The sequence below is a fragment of the Xyrauchen texanus genome, chromosome 43, assembly GCF_025860055.1.
Source record: "Xyrauchen texanus isolate HMW12.3.18 chromosome 43, RBS_HiC_50CHRs, whole genome shotgun sequence".
NCBI classification, from domain to species: domain Eukaryota; kingdom Metazoa; phylum Chordata; class Actinopteri; order Cypriniformes; family Catostomidae; genus Xyrauchen; species Xyrauchen texanus.
The window spans coordinates 11,493,118-11,515,439 of record NC_068318.1 but is presented as its reverse complement, the minus strand read 5'-3'; the positions used below and the strand labels follow the sequence as shown (position 1 = coordinate 11,515,439).

Sequence of the window (22,322 nt, the reverse complement as noted above, 5' to 3'; positions counted from 1 at the left end):
ACTGATTGAAACACTGAAGTCGTACTGAGCTACTTTTATGCTGACTTTATGCACTTTTTGGAGCATCAGAGTTTTGGTCACCATTCACTTGCATTTTATGGACCTACAGAGCTGAAATATTCTTCTATGAAAGTCATGCACATCTGGGATGGCATGAGGGTGAGTAAATGATGAGAGAATAATAATTTTTGGAAGAACTATCCCTTTAAACACTATTTATGGTTTTAATAATAATAATAATGAGAGAGTGCAAATTACAAGTCAGAGAACAACAAAGAAAAAAATATTCCTTTAGTTAGGCTGAGTGTGAAGTTATTTATTCAAGTAATTTTCACTTTATATATAAAAAGTGTTGCAGTAATTTAAGCATCTATATATAAATATCAAGATAGAATACACAACTAAAGCATGTTTTAAGTAAAACCCACAGTGTGGATCGCCTTGCCAACACCTGAAGATTTATTTTTAATTAAAAAAAATTTTTAGTCTGAGAGAAGAGTGATAAAGGATTTGGAAAATGTGTGGTATCTCTGCAAACTTTCCAAAAGCATAACCAACATTTAATTCTATTTTCTATAGAAAGAATCCAGTATAGTTTGACCCTGGACACTTATAAAAATATTGTTTTTCTTTTTTTCCACTTTTGCTTAGTCAAAATCAAAGTCACTTTATTTATATAGCACAATTAAACACAACCATAGTTGACCAATGTGCTGTACAATAGTAATAAACATGAAAGTAAACATAATTAAAATAAAATAAGACATGCTTAGTAATTTCAAATGTAACTTTAAATTGTGTGCCATGGTCAACACTACAATGTCTGGCTGATTATTGGCTCTAAATGGAAAGTGACCACGATCAGCATCCATTCTTCTGTTCACGTTGTTGCAGGTTATTTATCACCAAACTGGTTTTTATTGGGATTCTTTAGATTTTTAGTACCTGTAAGGACATAAATAGGACATAAATTCATCAGTTTTAGCTAGATGTATTACTGTAACATTAATCATTCAAAGTATTGAAGTGCAGTCATTATTATTTCCTCATTAAAAAAAAATAAAAAATTTAACCCTTAAAGAAATGAATAGTACTTTTGAAAAGTATGTTTAAAATCACATGGGATGAAGTAGCCTGATAAAATCTGTTTTTTTTTTACATGGAGCTGGGCTGCCTCATTTGAACCACCTTGTTAAAATCACATGAGCATCCAAATACTACTCACTGTATCTTGGTAACCACCTTGTTATTAGACACTTTTGCTTACAAAATACATTTAACAGTGCATTTCTTCAATGGCACAAAAATGACATTTTGTGTGATCTTGCATCCAAGACACTAGGTGTCAGTATAAGTCCAAGACGCTTGGAATTTGACATATCTGTTCAGTCATGAAGACAAAACAATGTTGCTAGATTAGGACTACAACTACCACAAGCATGTACCTGTTCAATGGAAACCCTTCTAGTTCTTATCTAGCAACAAAAATGTACATTTGGGGTATGACTGTGTCATTTATGTTGTCATACAAAACATCCTAGTTTCTTAAAGTAATGTTAACCAAATACCTTATTTTACTTATAAATCCAAAACTGCTATTATAAAAACCCATTGGAAAATCCAGAGGGAACCCATGGATCGAAATGACTAATTCTCTTCTAGGTTTTTGGTCTACAATTTAAACAAATCGATTAATGTTTGCACCTATTCATGGAGAAAGTCATACTCACTGTGACATGTGACATCCAGACACATAAGCGTAGTTTCCGGTGTAACGCACATCACAGCGCACTATGTTGTTACTGTAATCAGATTCTGGCACATGGTAACTGGGATTTACACTAACCTGAATCAGAAATAGAAAAAAGGAGGCTGGAATTATGGAACATGCCTCTGGAAATGACTCAAACACAAAAATCTTTATAATTTGATATAGCTTATAAACCTTGAGGATGTAGTTCCCGGGTTTCACATCTGTAATATCTATCCACTGGCAGTCAATGTCGGCATTGTAGGTGTCGTAACACCCTGGACTCAGGCCCTGGAACAACAACCACAGCAAATACTTTCAGCATATTCATTGCAAAGATGCATCTCTTAGACAGTCTACATAGTCTCGTACACTTAGAAAATGATACCATGGTACAGTACCATGTTTTAATGGATACAATACCACAGTTTTTTTTATGGGTAAGGTTTAATATCTTGGAGTACCATGCAAACACCATTGTAGATGAATATGGTAATCTTCATATCCACCTTTTTCCTGACCGAGGAAATGTCCCACGTTTCATGAATTGTTTTCATCTGTGTAAACACATATGTGTATGTTTTTAGCGGATAATCTGATGTTTCACACATAAAATTCATGAAAATTGAAAAATACAAAACAAAGTGGCTCACGACGACCATCTTTTGACTGTGCCTCATCTGAGTGGGACATGAAGCGATGGCCTGAGGTTCTCTTTCCTCATCTTGTGTTCGAGATCCACCAATGGCAAGGGCTTCTGTACCTGACCTCTGCTGAAGCATCCAATTAAACCAAGTCTGGCTAGACAGACAGAAGCGTGTGACCTAGGCCAGGTAAGGAACAACCCCCTTACCCGAGAGCATATAAGGACCTGCACGCTGCTGTTCCTCAGTTGACATTCGCTTCTTGCAACTTCTGTTTTTCTCAGCTTGGTTGGAATTGGACTTTCACAATTTGTCTACAGGAGGACACATCATTCAGATCAGCCTCCACCAGACATGACTGTCTTGCTTCAGCCAGGTTAGCTGTTTCTATTTGTTGCATGCCGCCCATGCTCGCTTCATACCATTCATGCTGCCCACCTTTCTTTCTCACGACTTCCACGGCAGTTCACCACAATTTTTTCTCTAGTATGGCACTTTCCAAACCTATGGCTATCCCTGGTGACAACCTATTGCACCCTTATCGCTGCCAGAGACCCTCATCCTTTCTGTGTCGTTTGCATGGGACTCAAACACATGGAGGAGACTCTAGTATTCCCAGAAGACTGTAGCCACTGCTTGGCGCTGCCCAATGAACTCAGGTTCCAGAGCTCAATGCTGCCGCTACCCAGTGTGGCGACACCAAACTTTCCATCTCTGACGGGGGTATAGGTGACGACGACGTGCTCCTGGGGGCCTTCCGGGGAACAGTCTCTCTCAGCTGGGCTGATCAAAGCAACCTGACATTCCCTGAGGACATTTTCTCAGAGGATCCCTCGTTCACCAATGAGACGGCTGTTTCTGGTGACGAGGACGATGCAGGCCTTCTCGAGGGTAAGGAGGACGAGGAGGCAATCCCATATTCCATGACTCCCCAGGCTAACACCCCCATGGCCTTACCCCAGTCCATCCTCAACGAGTTTTGTGACCGAGCGGCTGCTCGCCTCAATATCAAATGACCAGCCCTACAAAGTGCCACTGACCAAGAGAGGGACGTGTATGATGGGAAACTCCTGGGACCCTCTCCCGGCCCGATAACTTCTCTCTGTCCTCCCTACATGTGCTAAGCATATGAACCATTGTTGGGGAGACCCACTCAACCTCAAACACGGTCTTGCAGGCCTCGAAGTGAAGGATATGGAGGCCCTTGGCATGGGTGGCCTTCTACTACAGGGACATCTTTTCCCAGATAAGGCAAAGCCATGCAATAAACCACCTCCTCAGCAGAGTAACCCACCCTCTGCTAAGCCCTGGGGGAGAATGTCTTTCGCCACAGTCACGAAACCCTCCAACTCTACCCCCTTTGACTCTAAGCATAAGCGGCCGGCCTGATGCATGGCCTCAGGGGGCTTTGAGTCCACCTTCTCGGGCCGCCAGCCCCCTGGACACCTATTCTGCCCTCGTAGTTCACCCGTTCAAAAAAGGAAGTTTTCTCTCGGTGGGGTCAGTGCATAAGCAGTGGGTGCCCACCCTGTGTGTTCAGTGCAGAACAATGTGTGTTCCCCTGTCCAGCTCATGTCGGGGAGCCTCCCCATGTGAGGGGTTTACAGTTAGAAAAAGTACATAAACAGTGTCACCACACCGCCCCTTATCTCACCATATATCTCACCCATCCAATAAAGGCTGCGGCCCCAGTGTTTCTCAAAACAAACAAATCTGACAATTAAATTCATTAATTATAGAGAGAGAATATCTCTCTGCAATCCCACATGTTGCCCCTAAGTTGTACACTAGATTGCATCACACGGGCATAAACACAGCTATGAGTGCTTCCCGTTTCATGTGAGGTCATTTGCGACTCACACAACAGCTTGGTAGTTTGTGTCAGCTCCTGAGTGTGTGATTCGAACAATAATGAACGGGTACAGACTCCAGTTTGCCAGGAAACCCTCGCGTTTCGGCGGCATTATCTCCTCTCACACAGAGGAGAGCGCTGCTCACATTCGGAAAGAGGAAATCTTCTCCCTCCTCGAGAAGGGGGAAATTCATGTAGTACCCCTGGATAAATGCAATCAGGGGTTTTACGGCTGTTATTTCCTAGTTCTAAAGAAAGACAGCTCTCTCCATCCTATTCTGAATCGGATAGTGTTGAACAAATATTTGAGGAAACAGAATTTCCGAATGGTAACTCCGCTCACAAGGCACACTCACTCGCTCAATTCATCAGAACAACTGGTTTACGTCAGTCGATCTGAAAGATGCTTTTTTCCACATCAACATTTACACCCCCGCACAGGAAATTTCTTCATTTCACCTCTCAGGGCATATATTACGAATTCCCAGTCTTCCTATCGGCCTCTTGCTGAGTCTGAGTTCTGATTATGTGCAGAGGCAGGCTTAGCGCTGCTCACAATAACGGACCTAAAGATCCTAACATAGATGATTAATGATGTGGTATCAATAATGATATTAATAATTTGGGTAATCATAGCCAATTCCAAATAGAAAGTTGTGCAATACACTCGCCGTGTGCTCTCGCACATCACATCGCTCGGGTTCAGAGTGAATGTGAACAAGAGCAGTTTTACACCCACTCAGAATGTTATATTCCTGGGTCTGGATCTGAATTCAATCTCCATACGCAAGTGCCTCTCACAAGAGTGAGTCCTCGCTATACTGAATTGTCTATCACAATTCAAGGAGGGGGGCGGAAGTGCAATATCGCACATGTCTTAGATTACAGGGTCTTATGGCATCAACTATTCAGGTTTTGCCTTTGGGCCTTCTGCGAATGAGGGCATTCATAAAGTGTGTTTTATCCCTCCACTTCAGCAAGTTATGCGATCTCTGTTGCTCTGTTACAGTGACGTGCTTGTGCACAGCAGCCTTGCGCCACTGGAGGAGCGCAGATTTTTACGCACATGGGATAACGACATCTTTTCAGCTGCCAGCTGGGCTTCTCCCCATACTTTTGTACGTTACTACCAGCTGGATGTTACCAGGACCCCAGTAGCTCACACTGTCCTGGGGGTGGGTTATTCATAGCCCCTCCCCTGTAAGCACCTTTTCTTTCTTTTTTATATTTGTAATATAAAGAGTAAGAAAAAGGGGTTATGGGCTGGTAGGCCATGCACATGTCACCAAGCATGCATTTACATTCCTGCTTGGGTGCTATCTTCACTGTATATACTGTATGCTGCTGGGCTGATTTATGTTTGTGCCACTAACATGTTATTCATGCTCTGCCTGTGCACAGTTCTCACTTGTGTGCTTCAGGGTTGCCAGTTGTGTGATTATGGGATGTGTCAAGCACTGCCTCTTTGAGGTGAGCATTCCCTTAACTGGCTTGCAGAGCCACACTGTGAGTGTATTGGGCAATAGGGGAGCTCTCAATGTCCCCCATAGGTAGATCTCGAACACGAGATGATATAGGTTACTTGTGTAACCCCGGTTCTCAGAAACATCAAGTGGAGATATCCACCAACCTTGCCCCGCTTGCTGCACGAGAAGCGAATATACTTACTGAGGAACAGCAGCACGTCAGGTCCTTATATGCTCTCAGGTAAGGGGTGAGTCCTTGTTTCTGTAATTTTGATATTGCTTCTTATAGAGACTGGAACCAGAAAACAGTCCAGCGGCCATAATAATCATCATGGTGCCACCCAAAACCATGGATTAATTTAAATATTAAAGTGCCATGTATGACCATATGGTACCATCATTGTACCATGTTACTGCCACAGTACTTATTTTTGAGGGCATAAGGTCATACATGTTACACTGAGGTCACTTATTCTTTGCAGTATCTATTCTGCATAATCATAAAAATAAGGACTGCTTGTAACAAATACATAAGCTGTGCTCTAATACCTAGTTGTCACGAACCCCGCTCCCTCGCTCCGCCCCCTCGAGCTTCCACGCTCGTTCCGCCCCCTCGAGCTCACATGCTCGTTTTGCTCCCTCGAGCTCGCACGCTCGTTTTACTCCCTCGAGCTTCCATGCTCGTTTTGCTCCTACGAGCTCTCATGCTCGTTAGCAGGTCTCCCTCCTCGGGCTCGCATGCCCGCTCTCCTATCACCAGTATTAGTTTCACCCGCACTCGTCCCAATCACTAGATCATTAGTTTCACCTGTACTCGTCTTATCACCCCTTTATTCGTTACACCTGCACCGCTCGTTAGTTCCCCTATTTATATCACAGCACATTCGTTTCAAGCCCGTTGGTTATTGTATTTAGTTTCCCGTGTCTTTGCCCCCGCTAGTCTCGTCTAGTTCTGAACTCCTCTAGTTTACCCCTTAGCTTGCCAGCTCTTGTGTTTCCCTAGCTCCCCTGTTTAGTGTTACTCGTTCCGCTGATTCTTATTACCCCGGCTTTGACCCTACGCTCTCGTTGACCACTCTCTCCTGGATTTGCCCCTTTACCCTATCTTGATTCCCCGGCTTCGACTTAACGCTCACCCTGACCATTCTTCACTGGATTTGCCCTGTTTTTGTACTGTTGCCTGCTTTGTTGGAATAAAGCAGTTTTCTCCGACATTGTGACTGTCTCGTCTTGTGTTTGTGTGTGCGGGTTACAAAATAACCAACCTTTACCGAAGACAGTCACAATGCCCCGCGCTGAGGATTCGCGCAGCTCACTAGAGCGGAGGTTCACGTCACATTCAGCGGGAGGAGCTACTGTTTGGAAACTTGACCAAGCGCTCGCGGCCCAGGGGCAGCAGGTATGTGCTATGTCTGATTTTTTTCACCCTGTTTCACCTGTGTCTGCCCCTGAGCCCGTTGATGCTCTCCATGCAGCCGCGAGCGCCGTATGCTCTCCATCCCCGGAGAGGTTTTATGGCTCTTCTGACGCTAACCAAGGGTTTTTCATGCAAGGCAGCGGTTATGTAACTCATAACCCCGCCCTTGACATTATGGAGCCAGCAGCCTGACTCTTGGTTTTGCGCCAGGGGAGCCAACCCTTAGAGGCTTATGTTGTGGATTTTTGTGCCCTGGCTAACCAGGTGAATTTTGATGAGGTGGCTCTGAAAGACATTTTTCAATATGGACTGAATGAGCCAGCCTCATCATTCATGCCTGGTGGTCGCTGCTCTCTCAACCTGGCTCAGTTTATTGACCTCGCCCTACTGTACGCTGGTTCCTCGTTTACTGTGGGGGAGGCAGAAACTGAACCAGCGTTCCATACCACGGCCCCCGTCTCGAAGCCTACCACGGCCCCCGTCTCGAAGCCTTACACGGCCCTAGTCCCGAAGCCTGACACGCCCCTAGTCCTGAAGCCTTACATGGCCCTAGTCCCGAAGCCTGACACGGCCCTAGCCCCGAAGCCTTACACGGCCCTAGCCCCGAAGCCTTACACGGCCCTAGTCCCGAAGCCTGACACGGCCCTAGTCCTGAAGCCTTACACGGCCCTAGTCCCGAAGCCTGACACGGCCCTAGCCCCGAAGCCTTACACGGCCCTAGCCCCGAAGCCTTACATGGCCCTAGTCCCGAGGCCTGACACGGCCCCAGTCCCAAGGCCTCTCACGGCCCCAGTCCCGAGGCCTGTCACGGCCCCAGTCCCGAAGCCTGTCACGGCCCCAGTCCCGAAGCCTGTCACGGCCCCAGTCCCGAAGCCTGACACGGCCCTAGTCCCGAAGCCTGTCACGGCCCCAGTCCCGAAGCCCGACACGGCCCCATTCCCGAGGCCTGTCACGGCCCCAGCCTCGAAGCCTGGCACGGCCAGCGAGTCAACGCCCATGCCTGACACGGCCAGCGAGCCAGCGCCCATGCCCGCCATGGCCAACGAGCCAGCGCCCATGCCCGCCACGGCCAACGAGCCAGCGCCCATGCCCGCCACGGCCAACGAGCCAGCGCCCATGTCTGCCACGGTCAGCGAGCCAGCGCCTGTAGCCTCGACCGCCCCAGAGCCAGCGCCTGTAGCCTCGACCGTCCCCATGGCCACACCCCCTGTTGGCCGAAGACGTCAGAGAAGGAAGAGGGCCCCTTCTCCCCAGTCTCGGAGTCTTCCACGACTCTGCCGGGCTCTGCTCCACCCCCAGAGTCTTCCACGACTCTGCCGGGCTCTGCTCCACCCTCAGAGTCTTCCACGACTCTGCCGACCTCTGCTCCACCCTCAGAGTCTTCCACGGCTCTGCCGAGCTCTCCTCCGTCCTCAGAGTCTTCCACGACTCTGCCGAGCTCTGCTGCGCCCTCAGAGTCTTCCACGGCTCTGCCGAGCTCTGCTCCGCCCTCAGAGTCTTCCACGGCTCTGCCGGGCTCTGCTCCGCCCTCAGAGTCTTCCACGACTCTGCCAGCCTCTGCTCCGCCCTCAGAATCTTCCACGGCTCTGCCAGCCTCTGCTCGCCCCTCAGAGCCCTCGCGGCCTCCGCCTCACGAGCCTCCCAAGGCTCCTCCTCCCAAGCCTCCCAGGGCTCCTCCTCTTGAGTCTTTCAGGGCTCCTCCTCCCCTCGAGCCTCTCAGGGCTCCCCCTCTCGAGTCTTTCAGGGCTCCTCCTCCCCTCGAGCCTCTCAGGGCTCCGTCCCTCGAGTCTTTCATGGCTCCACCCCTCAAGCCTCTCACGGCTTCGCCTCTCGAGTCTCCCAGGGCTCCTCCTCTCGAGACTCCCAGGGCTCCGTTTCTCGAGCCTCCCAGATCTCTACCTCCCAAGCCCCCCAGGGTTCTGCCTTTCAAGTCTCTCGAGCCTCCCAGAGCTCTAACCCTCGAGCCTCTCAGGGCTCCGTCCCTCGAGTCTTTCATGGCTCCACCCCTCAAGCCTATCAGGGCTTCTTCTCTCAAGTCTTTCAGGGCTCCACCCCTCAAGCCTCTCACGGCTTCGCCTCTCGAGTCTCTCAGGGCTCCTCCCCCTCTCAAGCCTCTCAGGGCTTCCCCTCTCGAGTCTTTCAGGGCTCCTCCTCCCCTCGAGCCTCTCAGGGCTCCTCCTCCCCTCGAGCCTCTCAGGGCTCCGCCCCTCGAGTCTTTCATGGCTTCACCCCTCAAGCCTCTCAGGGCTTCCCCAGGTACCCCCAGTCTGACAGGCGGGTCTGTGACCAGCGCCGAACATGGCTGCAGGTCCGGATGGCTGCTTGCCTGTGCTGGGCCACCTCTACCCCCCAATCCCCTCCCCTGTTACAAGTCTTGTTCATGTTGTAGAGTGTACTGATTATGTGCTAATGTTGCTGAGGTGTTTTTTTCCCTGTTCCCACACTGTACTTCTTAAGGAGCATAGTCTGGGGGCTGCCTTTTTTTTCTCCTCTCCTCTCCTCATGTCATGCTGTATTTCTTCTAATTCCCTGTCTTCCTGTCCTGTCTATCCCCTTGTCATATGTATGTTTGTATGGACAGGTCGATGGCCAATTTCACTGGTTTACTATGTGACAATAAAGGACTACTACCCTCTCGAGTCTTTCAGGGCTCCTCCTCCCCTCGAGTCTCTCAGGGCTCCTCCTCCTCTCGAGCCTCTCAGGGCTCCGCCCCCCAAGCCTCTCGAGCCTTCCAGGACTCTGCCACTAGAGCCTCCTACAGCTCCGCCTCTCGGGCCTCCTACGGCTCCCCCTCCAGAGCCTCCCACGGCTCCACCTCCCGAGCCTCTCACGGCTCTGCTCCCAAAGACTCCAGAGCTTTCTATGGCTCCACCTCTCGAGCCTCCTACGGCTCCGCCTCTCGGGCCTCCTACGGCTCTACCCCCCGAGACTACAGAGCCTGCCAGGTCGTCGCCTCGGGGACCTCCCACGGCGCCACCTCCCTTGGCTCCACCTCCAGAGCCTTCCAGGCCTACCTCGCTAGAGCCTCCCATGGCGCCACCGTCATTGGCTCCACCTCCTGAGCCTTCCAGGCCTTCGCCCCTAAAGCCTCCTTCGGCTCCACCTCCAGAGCCTTCCAGGCCTCCACCTCCAGAGCCTTCCAGACCTACCCCCCAAAGCCTCCCTTGGCTCCTCCTGCAGAGCCTTCCAGGCCTTCGCTCCTAAAGCCTCCTTCGGCTCCACCTCCAGAGCCTTCCAGGCCTTCGCCCCTAAAGCCTCCTTCGGCTCCACCTCCAGAGCCTTCCAGAACCCCACCTCCAGAGCCGCCTACAATGCCGCCTCTGACGGCACCGCCTTTCACGGCTCAGCCCAGACTTCCTGACCCCCTTCCTGTCCTGTGGCCTCTTCCCTGGCCTCCGGACCCTATTCCTGTCCGGTGGTCACCTTCCAGACCCCCGGACCCAGTCCCTGTCCTCCAGTCACCTTCCAGACCCCCTGACACAGTCTCTGCCCTTTGGATGCCCCCTAGATCTCCCGACCACCCGCCTGTCCGCTATGTTCCCCCTGACCTTGCCTTGAAACTGCCCATTGACCCCATGGACTGTCTCATTTCCCTCTGTGCCCCTTGGACTGCCCTCAATTTTGTTTGTGTGTTTTGTGGGTTGTCTGTTCAGGGTTTTTTGTTTGTTGGGATAGTACAGCACCACTTCCCAGAGGTCGCGCTCCTCGCAACAGAGCGCGGCCTTCAGGAGCCGTCCGTTTTAGAGGGGGGAGTACTGTCACGAACCCCGCTCCCTCGCTCCGCCCCCTCGAGCTTCCATGCTCGTTTTGCTCCCTCGAGCTCGTACGCTCGTTTTGCTCCCTCGAGCTTGCACGCTCGTTTTGCTCCCTCGAGCTTCCACGCTCATTTTGCTCCTACGAGCTCTCATGCTCGTTAGCAGGTCTCCCTCCTCGGGCTCGCATGCCCGCTCTCCTATCACCAGTATTAGTTTCACCCGCACTCGTCCCAATCACTAGATCATTAGTTTCACCTGTACTCATCTTATCACCCCTTTATTCGTTACACCTGCACCGCTCGTTAGTTCCCCTATTTATATCACAGCACATTCGTTTCACGCCCGTTGGTTATTGTATTTAGTTTCCCGTGTCTTTGCCCCCCGCTAGTCGCGTCTAGTTCTGAACTCCTCTAGTTTACCCCTTAGCTTGCCAGCTCTTGTGTTCCCCTAGCTCCCCTGTTTAGTGTTACTCGTTCCGCTGATTCTTATTACCCCGGCTTTGACCCTACGCTCTCGTTGACCACTCTCTCCTGGATTTGCCCCTTTACCCTATCTTGATTCCCCGGCTTCGACTTAACGCTCACCCTGACCATTCTTCACTGGATTTGCCCTGTTTTTGTACTGTTGCCTGCTTTGTTGGAATAGAGCAGTTTTCTCCGACATTGTGACTGTCCCGTCTTGTGTTTGTGTGTGCGGGTTACACTAGTGAGCTGCCTATGTAGACAGTATTTAAAGCATCATAGGCATGGTCCAAATGTGAAGATTATTTGAAAAGGTAAGGACCTTCTTTTGGCCAAATTTGATGGCAGTATTGCTAATACATTACAGCCATGAAAAAAAAAATCCATCCATGATGGCAGACCAAATCAAGAGAAATGTTGTTTATAAATATAATTCATTTCATTCAGAAAAGTATTTGATGAATAATAAAAACCTCTCTTTGCTTATTAGAATATCATGTTGTTAGCTGAGTTGTTAGCTAACGACAAACTCTATTGAATGTGAATCGATCATGTGTGATCATTTCAGAAGGACTATTTGTATGACACTAAGACCTCAATTACACCTGGTATTAAGATGTGTTTCAGCTGATCTGATCACATGCGGGTCTGAACGGGGTCTAAAGCATTATGTGATTTGTGTAAAAAAAAAACACATATGGACATAGTCAAAAACACATCGCATTTGAGGTGTAAATCTGCAACAGTGAAGCTTCACCCCTCACCTGTCAATCAACTGTGCTCTAAAACAAGAGTTAAACTATGCCAGTTACGAGTGGTAAAAGGAAATAACTGTCCGAATGAAAAATTTTAATACTTCACTTCATAGATCTTCTTCAGTGTCTCTGATATCAACAGGCAGGGATGAGAAGAGAATCACTAACATCTTAAGCTCCTTTCCTACAGGGACTTCACTAAAATAATGAGAATTCTGCTCAAAATGTTGCAATTGTGCTTAGATTAAATTTCAACTGCATCTGGGAGAAACAGTGTGCTGGTTTTATGGACACTTTATTTGTCTTTTATGACTGTTTTGTGGTTTATTATCATGTAGTAACATATTGCAATAGTGATTTATGTATGCCATCATAAAATCAGAGACCCTCCCCACAAAATCTGAACACAAGTGGTTACAGGATTCACATTTAAGCTTTCAGGTGCTTTCAGCGATGTGTCTTTCATGACCACATGTGATCGGATCATCCAAGATGCATGTTAATACCAGGTGTAAATGGGGTCTAAGAGTGTCTGCCTATATAAAGTGATTCCATTTCAGTCAGGATGCTGCCTTAAAGCGAAGTTGCCTATGTAGCCAGTAGACATCAAGGTAACTCACTAGCAGTGTTGAGCACAGACCTTAGCAGGGACAGGAGCAGAAGGATAAAAAAGGCTACTGATACATTTTTTAATAAGTAGTAATTATAAATACTTAATACTAATTTATTTGCTTTTGAGTATTTTACAATTTTCTTGTACGTATATATATATATATATATATATATATATATATATATATATATATATATATATATATACTGTACATAATTGTGTTCCATTTTTCCTTTATCACAAATAATATCCTAATCTGTTATATTTCTCACAAAAGGTACCATGGTATAACACATGTTTATTTATTTATTTATTTATTTTCAGACATGGTCTGTGATAACCCAATGTTTATGACATGTGTCTTAGTACAACCATGGTATTTTTTAAAGTACCTTGGAGTACCATGGCAGTATCATGAAATATGAACATGATCAATCATTCAGTACCATGTTATTACCCTGACAACGGCACAGTGTCATTTTTGTTATAGTGTTATATTTTTCTTGTCTCATCACTCTTTTCACTTTCTCTCATCTCTGATCCCTCACTTGATGAACTCGTCATCACCTTTATATAACTGACACTTCTTTTATTACTATCACTTCATTTCTTTTAATATTCATATAATGTTATTTTCTGTATTCTATCATTAATATTTATAAATATACAGGCCCTTAACCCAATAATATGGCGGAACCATGGTACAATGAAGGTGTGAAGATGATACCATGGTTTTGAAAGGTTTTTATGGTAGTCCACTGGTAGTGGTATTTTTCTGAAAGTTATTAGTCTAATAGCTTTTTAGTTTAAACAAAATCCAAAATGTCTTTGGCTGAACCAGACAGCTCCTTCAGAATTGAATGTCTATCACTGAAAGTGATGTGACCACTCACATTATAATTATTAAAGCCGTCTACACTGCAGGTGCATAATGTCGGAAATGCGGTAGCAATCGAGTGTTCTTATTGTGATGAACTTACAACACAATACATGGAGTGAACTTTTTATCTGACCTGTTACTCGACTTTGATGTACTGGGGTGAATTCAAAACTTAATTTTTTGCTTCCTTGAAGAGCACTGCTGCAGTAGGGTATGCCACATGAAAGCTTGTTCAAAACGAAAGTGAGAAAATGAATCTTTTCTCGAAGGGTCCTTCCACAAAACTTTTAGGGAAGGGTACATTCATACACATTCATACTCCTTCAGAGTACCCACTTCAAGTGCTCTGCACTTCGGAGTGAGTAGGGCATAGGGATGATCACTTATGTGCTTTCAATCTACCCCTGATCTGCTATATCACACATTCTTAAAGGCACCTCTGCTTAATTTTTTTTAATACGCCTGCAATTTACAAAGATATCTCATAATAGCACATTATTATTATGTTATTTTGAGATTATTACGAGATTCAAATTTAATTATTAAGATTTCTCCCCTTTTTCTGGATGACCAAAAGGGCACCTTTAGATTTGTGAACGAAACGCGTCCCTGTGCATGTCACAGCTCACTAGCTATTCTTTTGGAATAGAGCCACAGAAACAAACAAACATGTATAAGAGCAATAAACCACAAGTGTTTGTAAGGGGTGTTCTTCATTTTTTTAGCGTCATGCCTAAAAGCCCCTAATCCATAGTAAAATCACTGTAATGCACAGTCTCGAACAATAGGATCAAATTCAGCGGTAACCGCAATGTGATAAAAAATGCAACTGTAAAATAAATCATTTAATTGCAGATCAACAATTATTTAGCTAAATAATATAGTTCATTAGTCCATCTGTTGGCCATTTACAGTTGCCAAGCAACTTCGCAATATAGAGATGTTGTGTCCGAAGATTAATATTTCCCTTCAATATAGTATGCCATTGGAGTAGGATGTCCAAATCCTCAGTATTCAAAAAAGAGTGGGTGAGAAATACCAGGATGACCTACTACATCTGGAGATTCTGAAGTGCACTTCTGCTAGACACTGTACTATCCCATAATGCCCCTGGAGCTGAGGAGACGTCACGTTCAAAATGCTGAATTTAAAAAAGTTTTTAGTGACTATGTCTAAAAAGTTGTTCTTGGTTTTACCAGAGTAAATATGTTTTTGTGGTTTTTACGTCATACTGTATATTCGGGGGACAATGCCCACGTTCTTGAATTAAGTACTATATGTCTGGGAAGGTATTCATACCACACCTGCATACCAAAAGGAAAAACTTTTTTACCAGCAGAGAAATGCATTCATCATCAAATGCAGTACATACTCTGACAGTATATGATTTCAGAATTAGCAGAATGTGCAAAATGTGTTAAAAGGCCGTGAACACGATGATTTCGAGTCGTTACCCTCCATTTTATACAATTATTAAATAAGGTCATGTTCACAATAATACATTTACAGTTGAAAATGCATTAATTTTGCTACGTTTACACCTCTTTTTCACAAATGGAGCAGCGTTTTTCTCCACTGAAAATGACTTTCTGGTACACATATTTTGGGAAACAATCGTGTTAGGAAATGGAAAAAGCAGAGTGTGTAACCTATATTAAACCCAGAGGCTTCATAAACCGTAACATCTAACCTGAGTGTGGGAGGTGCATGCATATCGTCGGCGGTAACCATAGTCACAGGACGTGTCCTCCAGACAGAAGCTGGCCTTGTGTCCTTCAGCCACTCTCCTCTGAGAAGTGGCATCCAGCAGGTCATAGTGACTGAACTCATCCATGCTGTGGTAATGCCTTGGGATAGCAAAATGAATTTGGTTAACATCATGCATCACTTTCAAAAAGAGCATTTCAAATTTTGGCTGCCTCTGGATGTGCTTTGATAAATGGGCTAGGTAATCGTATTTAGAATGCCTTCCATTAATTTTCATTGGTTTAATCTGATTAATGAATTTGCTTTTCTTACATTTGGACATATATCAGCTCTTCAGGCAGAGGAGAATGCAGAGTCTGTCTGAGCATGACTGATGCACAGCAGAACCTTCCAAGTAAACTCCATGGCCAATATGTGCACAGGAATTTACATCATGCAAAAATTATTTCACCTTATGTAATTGCAATGGAGCCTGTGAAATGTTTTAACCAAGAGCTAAAATTGGATTATAGACAAAAAATAATGTTGAACAGATGCAGGTCAGTGCTTAGGCCTCATACATCATTTAATGCACAATTTCAGTTTGCTTTACAACAGACCTTAAATCATTGTATGCACTGGAGCTTGTCCAAATGTACGCCATAGTTGGTGGCGAGACACAACTTACTTCAGGACAAAAGTATGCTATGAGCTTTTACTGAGTCAACCAGATCACGAGCAGTCAGAGTGGACCTTTTTAATTGTTTTCATTTAGAAAAGAACACAGGCCTTTTTCCTTCTAAAAACAGCACCACCAGCTCTAGATTTAGATATTGCACAGTATCGACAGGAGAAATCATAAAGCCGCAAATGATTTTCACAAACGTAAAGAATTCAGCTCATTGCATCTGCTCTCATTAGAGTTCTTCAAGGAATAGTTTACCCAGAAAAAAACAAACAAACGATGTCATCATACTCACCCTCATGTCATTCCAGACCTGTTTGACTTTCTTTCTCCCATGGAACACAAAAGGAAAATACTGTACTGGTCATTCTTTTTCATTCAGTTACAATGAAGAGGGTGCAGAGCTTTCTAATTTAAAAAGATGCAAAAGCACTTGTAACGCAGTTCAATGGAAAGGAGGAGGCGAGAACTGGCCTGGCGATATAAACAATATTTTCATGATTAACTTAAACAAAAGACAAACACACACACATGACGGACGTGTCTGTAAACGATCTCTCTCTCCTGCACCATCCTCTGCAGTCGGCCTTTATCCCTCTCGGAGGCTTGATTAGCCTGATAAGGGACCGGTGTGTAGAATCACGACCCGGCCCCGCCCTCCGCCCTATCACACACTATTAAAGTGTCATGAAAGTCTATACAACTTTCATACACTGTATATTTCATACACTATCTTCCAAGTCTTCTGTAGACACACTGTATAATAGCGTTGTGTAGCAGTCTAAATTGTAGTTGTTTTTCACTGAAAACCATCCCTTCCACTCACAGGAAGACACACAGGAACCAATGGAGTGCAACAGTGCCCGTCAACTTTTTCAGCCATCTTGGCTATGGATGAAGTTTTCCCTTACATGTTTTCCATCGGGATTGAACAAAGTACTTCATAAAAGACTTCTAACCCAGGTGAATCAAGACATTACAAACTTTGATTTAAAGCAAAAATGTACGTAAAAAAACAGACAAAAAGTAGTTAAAGATGCTCTCAGTAATTGTTGTTTATGTAATCTTGGACTTACACTGACACCTAGGGGAGGGGAAGAAGCATCATTCAAATGCAATGGTTTTTAGTCATTGATGCCATTGCAGAAATTCACTGTTCACAGTTACCTATTATTAATTTAATCCATGAGTGAAAGTGTGCAATAACAGGGTGGTCACTGAGATTAAGCAGGCAGTATTTGACTGGTCATGTGATCTTAACATGGCTGTCCCCATGAGGTGACCCTCTCTGTGGAGAACAAAACAGCTTTTATAAGGTTACTGACATGACTAGAGTCCTAATCTCGTGCAAGTGCTCACGATTTTATACATCTGTTTCAAAATTACTATTGATTTCTGCAGGCGTAAATCTTTTTGAATGAGAAAATAAATTGCTCAGTGCACCTTTAAAGTCTTTAATGAAGGAATGAACTACAATCCCAAGAAGCACTGTGTATGACATAATCGAATTATAAATTATTGATTTAAAGTTGATTGATTATACTATAAGTTTAGAATCAATATATTTTAAGTATATTAACAGAAGCATATACCATTGATAAATAACATTGGAGCTCATGTTAGGTCTATACGTTACTGTTAATAATGATCTCCCCTATGGCAAAAATGTATGGGATTTTTACTTCCAGAATCTGACTGTTGTACTCTATGGTGTTTGATGTCAACATGACATTTTTGTAGTTCAAACGACTTTGTAGTCCATTTTAGAGCTTCGGCGGAAGGGAACATTTTCATGGAAAATGACTTCAATTTCACGCTGTTCATCACACAAAGCTATCGAATTGTTTCAAAAGAGTTGGAATATTGTGCTTGAGCCACATGGACTACTTTATAATGCTTTTTTGTCATTTTTTCTTGTATACTTTCATTATAAAAAATTCCCTTTTTTGTTCCACGGCAAACAGAAAGTCTTCCAGGTTTGAAACAACATGAGGGTAAGTAAATGATGAAAAAAACAAATCATTGGGTGAACTATTCCATTAATAGTAGGGTACTTGGATGTAAGACGAATTCCTAAAGATGCAAGTGAAAAATTCAGACTGACTTACTGATGGCAGCTGTGCCATTCCCAGGTATAGCGTGGTCTGTTGGGAAGGAAGTCGGAGGTGCCTTGGTTTTTCACTCGTTGTGGGAACCTCAGCAACATACGCGTGTCATAATCTTTTACACTGGACCTGTATGCAGAGCTGTTCAACAAAAACAGCCTGATGGTTACAGAATATCAGACATTCTTTGTGATTCTCATATTGTTCTAACAGCCTTCAGAATGTGTTTCTTGGCCCCGTGGCCACATTTCAAGCTTGCATGGAACAACTACGGTTTCACATTGCCAAAGAAACATACTCCTCTTTCACTGAACAAGACTATTCTTATGTGCCGGTAATGTGTTTTGCAGTCTGATGTGTGATGGGTTTTCCATGTAAACAGCTTTATGTGAAATGTGTTTGCGGAGAGCTCTCACTTCACAGAGTGGCAGGACTTTCGTTTAATTTGTTCCCCTCTCATAGTTCTGGTTTGAGTTATAGGATGTTACTACCACATGATTTTGAAATAGGTTCTCGTTGCTCATCTGTTATACTCAAGAATGCAAGTGTGCTAACTCTCCTTCTATGGTTGCAACCACCCACCAGAAACCTTGATTACATTATTCTGTTTCATATCAATAATAATAATACCTCGCCAAGCAGTTTTCCTCTGCGGCACATCTGAGATTGTACATTGGAACTCTTTGCACGTAAGCGGATGCTTGGATATAGTATGGGTCTGCTACGAGATCAGGAAAACCTGTTCAGGAAAATACATGTTTTATTAAAAGATACAAGAAAATGCACATATATATTCTTGCTTAAAAAAAAATCATAAATAACTATGCACACACACACACACACACACACACACACACACACACACACACAACGAGCCTAAGGTGATTTGCTTGTCTTAGATGGCTTAAACTGGTTTAGCTGGTCTCCCAACTTGGCCAATTTGGTCTAACTCATCAGCCAGGTGCTGTCCATGCCCAAAACCCTTAAAAACCATTATACCAGCCTGACCAGTGGAATCCAGCTTGGTGACCACCACACTAACACCTTGGTCTGGTTTAAGTTAAAGTCAGCAGATTAGCCTGGGAGACGAGCTGGCCAACAAATTAACTAACCAGATTGACCAGGCTGGGAGACAAGCTATACACCAAATGTATGCTTATTTTAAGCTGTTTTTGCTGATAAAACTAACAGCAAATAAATTTAAAATGCAAAAATTGTATGAGAAGGATCAACAGATATACAACAAATATGATATTCCTGCTGAAATCTAAAACATCTTAAACCACCCAAGTAGTCTTTGCTGGTTTTAGCAAGGTATTGGTCAGGCTGGACGACTAACTAAACACCAGTTTAACTGGCCCGGGAGACCATCTAAGACCAGCAAACCACCTTAAGCTGGTTTGAGCTGGGGTTTTTTTTCTTTTCTTTTTATTCCAAGGATGTATTTTTTTTTATCTAACTGTTTTAATGCATTTTAACAGCTATTATGCAATTACAAATAAAGTGTTGGGTCAACAAACATGCAAAAGTAGGCTATAACATACAATACAAAAGACTACAGATAACATCCCACAGATAAAAAACGGCTGAAATCCGCCTTAAGTGTTTTGTTGATCTTAATTGGACAACAAATTGGTTAGTCTGGTCTAGTTTGCTGGTTTTAAATGCGTTTTGGGGATTTGTCAGATGTACAGGATGGGAAACCGGCTAAACGACTGGCCGACTAACTAAACCAGCTAAACATCGGCTTGACCAGGCTGGGAGACTAGCTAAACCAACTTAGGCTGGTTTGATCTTTAAAAAAAAAAAAAAAGGTTAAATTATAACATGACCAAAAATAACACTCTTTACCATACTGGAAGTACCCCGTGCCATATCCCGGGCGCTCTCTGGAACTAGGTCTCTCATACGGGTCATAATTATAAAACGAGTTATCCGGATCTGTAGACTTGTAAGGGTTGTAAGGATCATCTCCAACCATCACGTCACCATCCCGCCTGCTATTGTCGGTGTCATTGGCCGATATTCCCAGTTGGTTTGTGTGATTCCTGCGCTCCTGCGCTCCTCTGATGCGCGCTCCATCTACACCTGATAACCAGCGCAAGCCGCCACCATGCGCACCGATACCTGACCCCGAGCGCTCGGACCCGCGGCTCTGAGAGGGTCGTAAAGAGGAAGATGGGCCATCGGTTCTCGGTGCCGCATCATCATTGCGAACAATAGCTATCGGCCTGACTTGCGTCTGCTCTTTGTTTCGGTCTCGTTTTAACGGTGGCTGATATTCCGAGCCTTGACTTAGTATACTAAAGAATTTGCCATTGTGCTGCCATTGTACGGTCTGTCTAAGAGCTGCCGCTCCAGTGTTGGCTTCGCGCTGAGACTGGCCAGTTTGTACAATGCAACTTAATAAACATACATGCGCACACGCGTAAATTAAGCAGTCAATTAAACTCGCTCTCATTTTAATTTGTTAATTTCCGCTCCTCCGTTTGTCCTGCTTGTCGACGTTGCAGTGACTATGACTTTGGGTGAAACAAAAGACTGGCCTTGGCTGTGTTCTTTCTTAAAGTTTGTTTGGAGATAAATAAATAAAATAAAATAAAGTGAGACTTAGGATCTCAGTGCGACCTCCTATTGCTCTGCACTTGGACTCACTGATGCGCAAAGTGTGCGAGGAAGGAGGAGTTGATTTTTAAAGTTTCTTATTCCATTGTTATTAAGCTCCGGTAACAGAACAGCTCTGGCATTATGGAGCTGTAATACGTGAGCTGCTTGATCTTCAAAAATATGATACATTTAAATCATCAATGAGAAATGCTGCTTGTTGTCCAGTGTAGAACTCTCCCAATTATAATATGCACAAGTAACACACTTAAAATAACTACCACTACAAATTTTAAAAATGGGCGATTCTCATAAAAATGTAAGGAAAACACCCTGGTCCTCTTTTACTCCAAAATAAAAAGAAACAACTGACATTTACCCCCTCATTTTCATTACTGCAATGCAAAAAAAAAAAAAATTCTTGCCAGTATTTAACCCCCCAAATTTCACAGCAATGTGAAAAAAAAAATTTGTTTTTGTGTTTTTTTTTACATTGTGACATTATTTTCATGTCCGTTAGACACATTTTACATCTCATTCTCATTACCACAGTGCAAAAAGATGGTAATTTTTTACATTGTCACATTATTTTTAGGACAATTAGGCACATTTTACATCTAAGTTTCATATCCACAATGCAAAAAAAGATGGTATTTTTTTTACGTTATGACATTAGCAGCGTGAAAAAATATGGTGTATTTTTTTTTTTTTTTAACATTGTGACATTATTTTCATGGAAGTTAGGCACATTAACCCCTCATTTTCATTACCGCCACGCAAAAAAGATGGTCAGTTTTTACATTTTGATATTATTTTCTTGCCTGTTACACACATTTTACACCTCATTTTCATTACCGCAATGCAAAAAAGATGGTAAATTATACATTGTGACATTATTTTATTAGTAGTTACACAAATTTTAACCCCCCAAATTCTCATTACAGCAATGTGAATTTTTTTTATATTACGATATTATTTTTATGTCAGTTAAGCACATTTACCCCTCATTTTCATTACCGACATGCCAAAAAGATGGTCATTTTTTTACACTGTGACATTATTTTCTTGCCAGATATACACACATTTAACCCTCCCAAATTCTCATCACAGCAATATGAAAAATATGTTAATTTTCTTTTTTACACTGTGATTATTTTATTGGCAGTTACACACATTTGACCACCCCAATTCTCACTACCACAATGCAAAACCAAAATGGATTTAATGATATTTTCATTTCTGCAATGTGGAAAAGAAAGAATGTACTCTAATTTGTGAAGTATTTATACATCTTAGTAGTATTCATTTTTGCCGATAAACATCATTGTACAACAGCATATTTTTTTATAGCTATAGACTACAGTAAAAACAACTTACATGTATGAGAAAAATCAACAACAATGGGAATTAATACCATTCCATTATCCTGCCATTTTCCCCCACCCCAGGCTCCATTGCAGCTGTACACCCTTTAGTTATGCCACTGGGCGTATTGTTGCATACTGTCCCAATTCAAGCAATGATGATAAAAGAGTGTTAATTTGTGGGTGAACTAAAACTTATTCAATGCTTATCTAATATAACTCCAAAACAATATATTGGCATTTGATATAGAATTTCTTTAAAACTCTTTGGAAACCACAAAGATA

The 22,322-nt window shown here is 43.8% G+C and overlaps 1 protein-coding gene across 1 annotated transcript; it reads right to left on the bottom strand.

Moving 5' to 3' along the window:
* Positions 1-304: 304 nt before the first annotated feature.
* Positions 305-20,734, bottom strand: loxa (lysyl oxidase a). The gene is made up of 7 exons (XM_052116379.1): positions 19,921-20,734; positions 18,700-18,808; positions 18,073-18,210; positions 15,284-15,440; positions 1,946-2,041; positions 1,731-1,846; positions 305-945 (listed from the first exon to the last, which is right to left on the bottom strand). The coding sequence occupies exons 1-7, from the start codon at positions 20,528-20,530 to the stop codon at positions 939-941; spliced, it is 1,233 nt and encodes a 410-aa protein (XP_051972339.1). The 5' UTR covers positions 20,531-20,734; the 3' UTR covers positions 305-938.
* Between the last annotated feature and the right edge of the window lie 1,588 nt (positions 20,735-22,322).

Bases quoted from the DNA above. Each gene is read 5' to 3' on its own strand.
- loxa (XM_052116379.1), bottom strand. From the start codon at position 20,530: ATGAGAGCGAGTTTAATTGACTGCTTAATTTACGCGTGTGCGCATGTA. The intron at 15,441-18,072 runs GTAAGTCAGTCT...TGCTATCCCAAG, and splicing joins GAATGGCACAGCTGCCATCA to GCATTACCACAGCATGGATG. The intron at 1,847-1,945 runs GTTTATAAGCTA...TTTCTGATTCAG, and splicing joins CCGGGAACTACATCCTCAAG to GTTAGTGTAAATCCCAGTTA.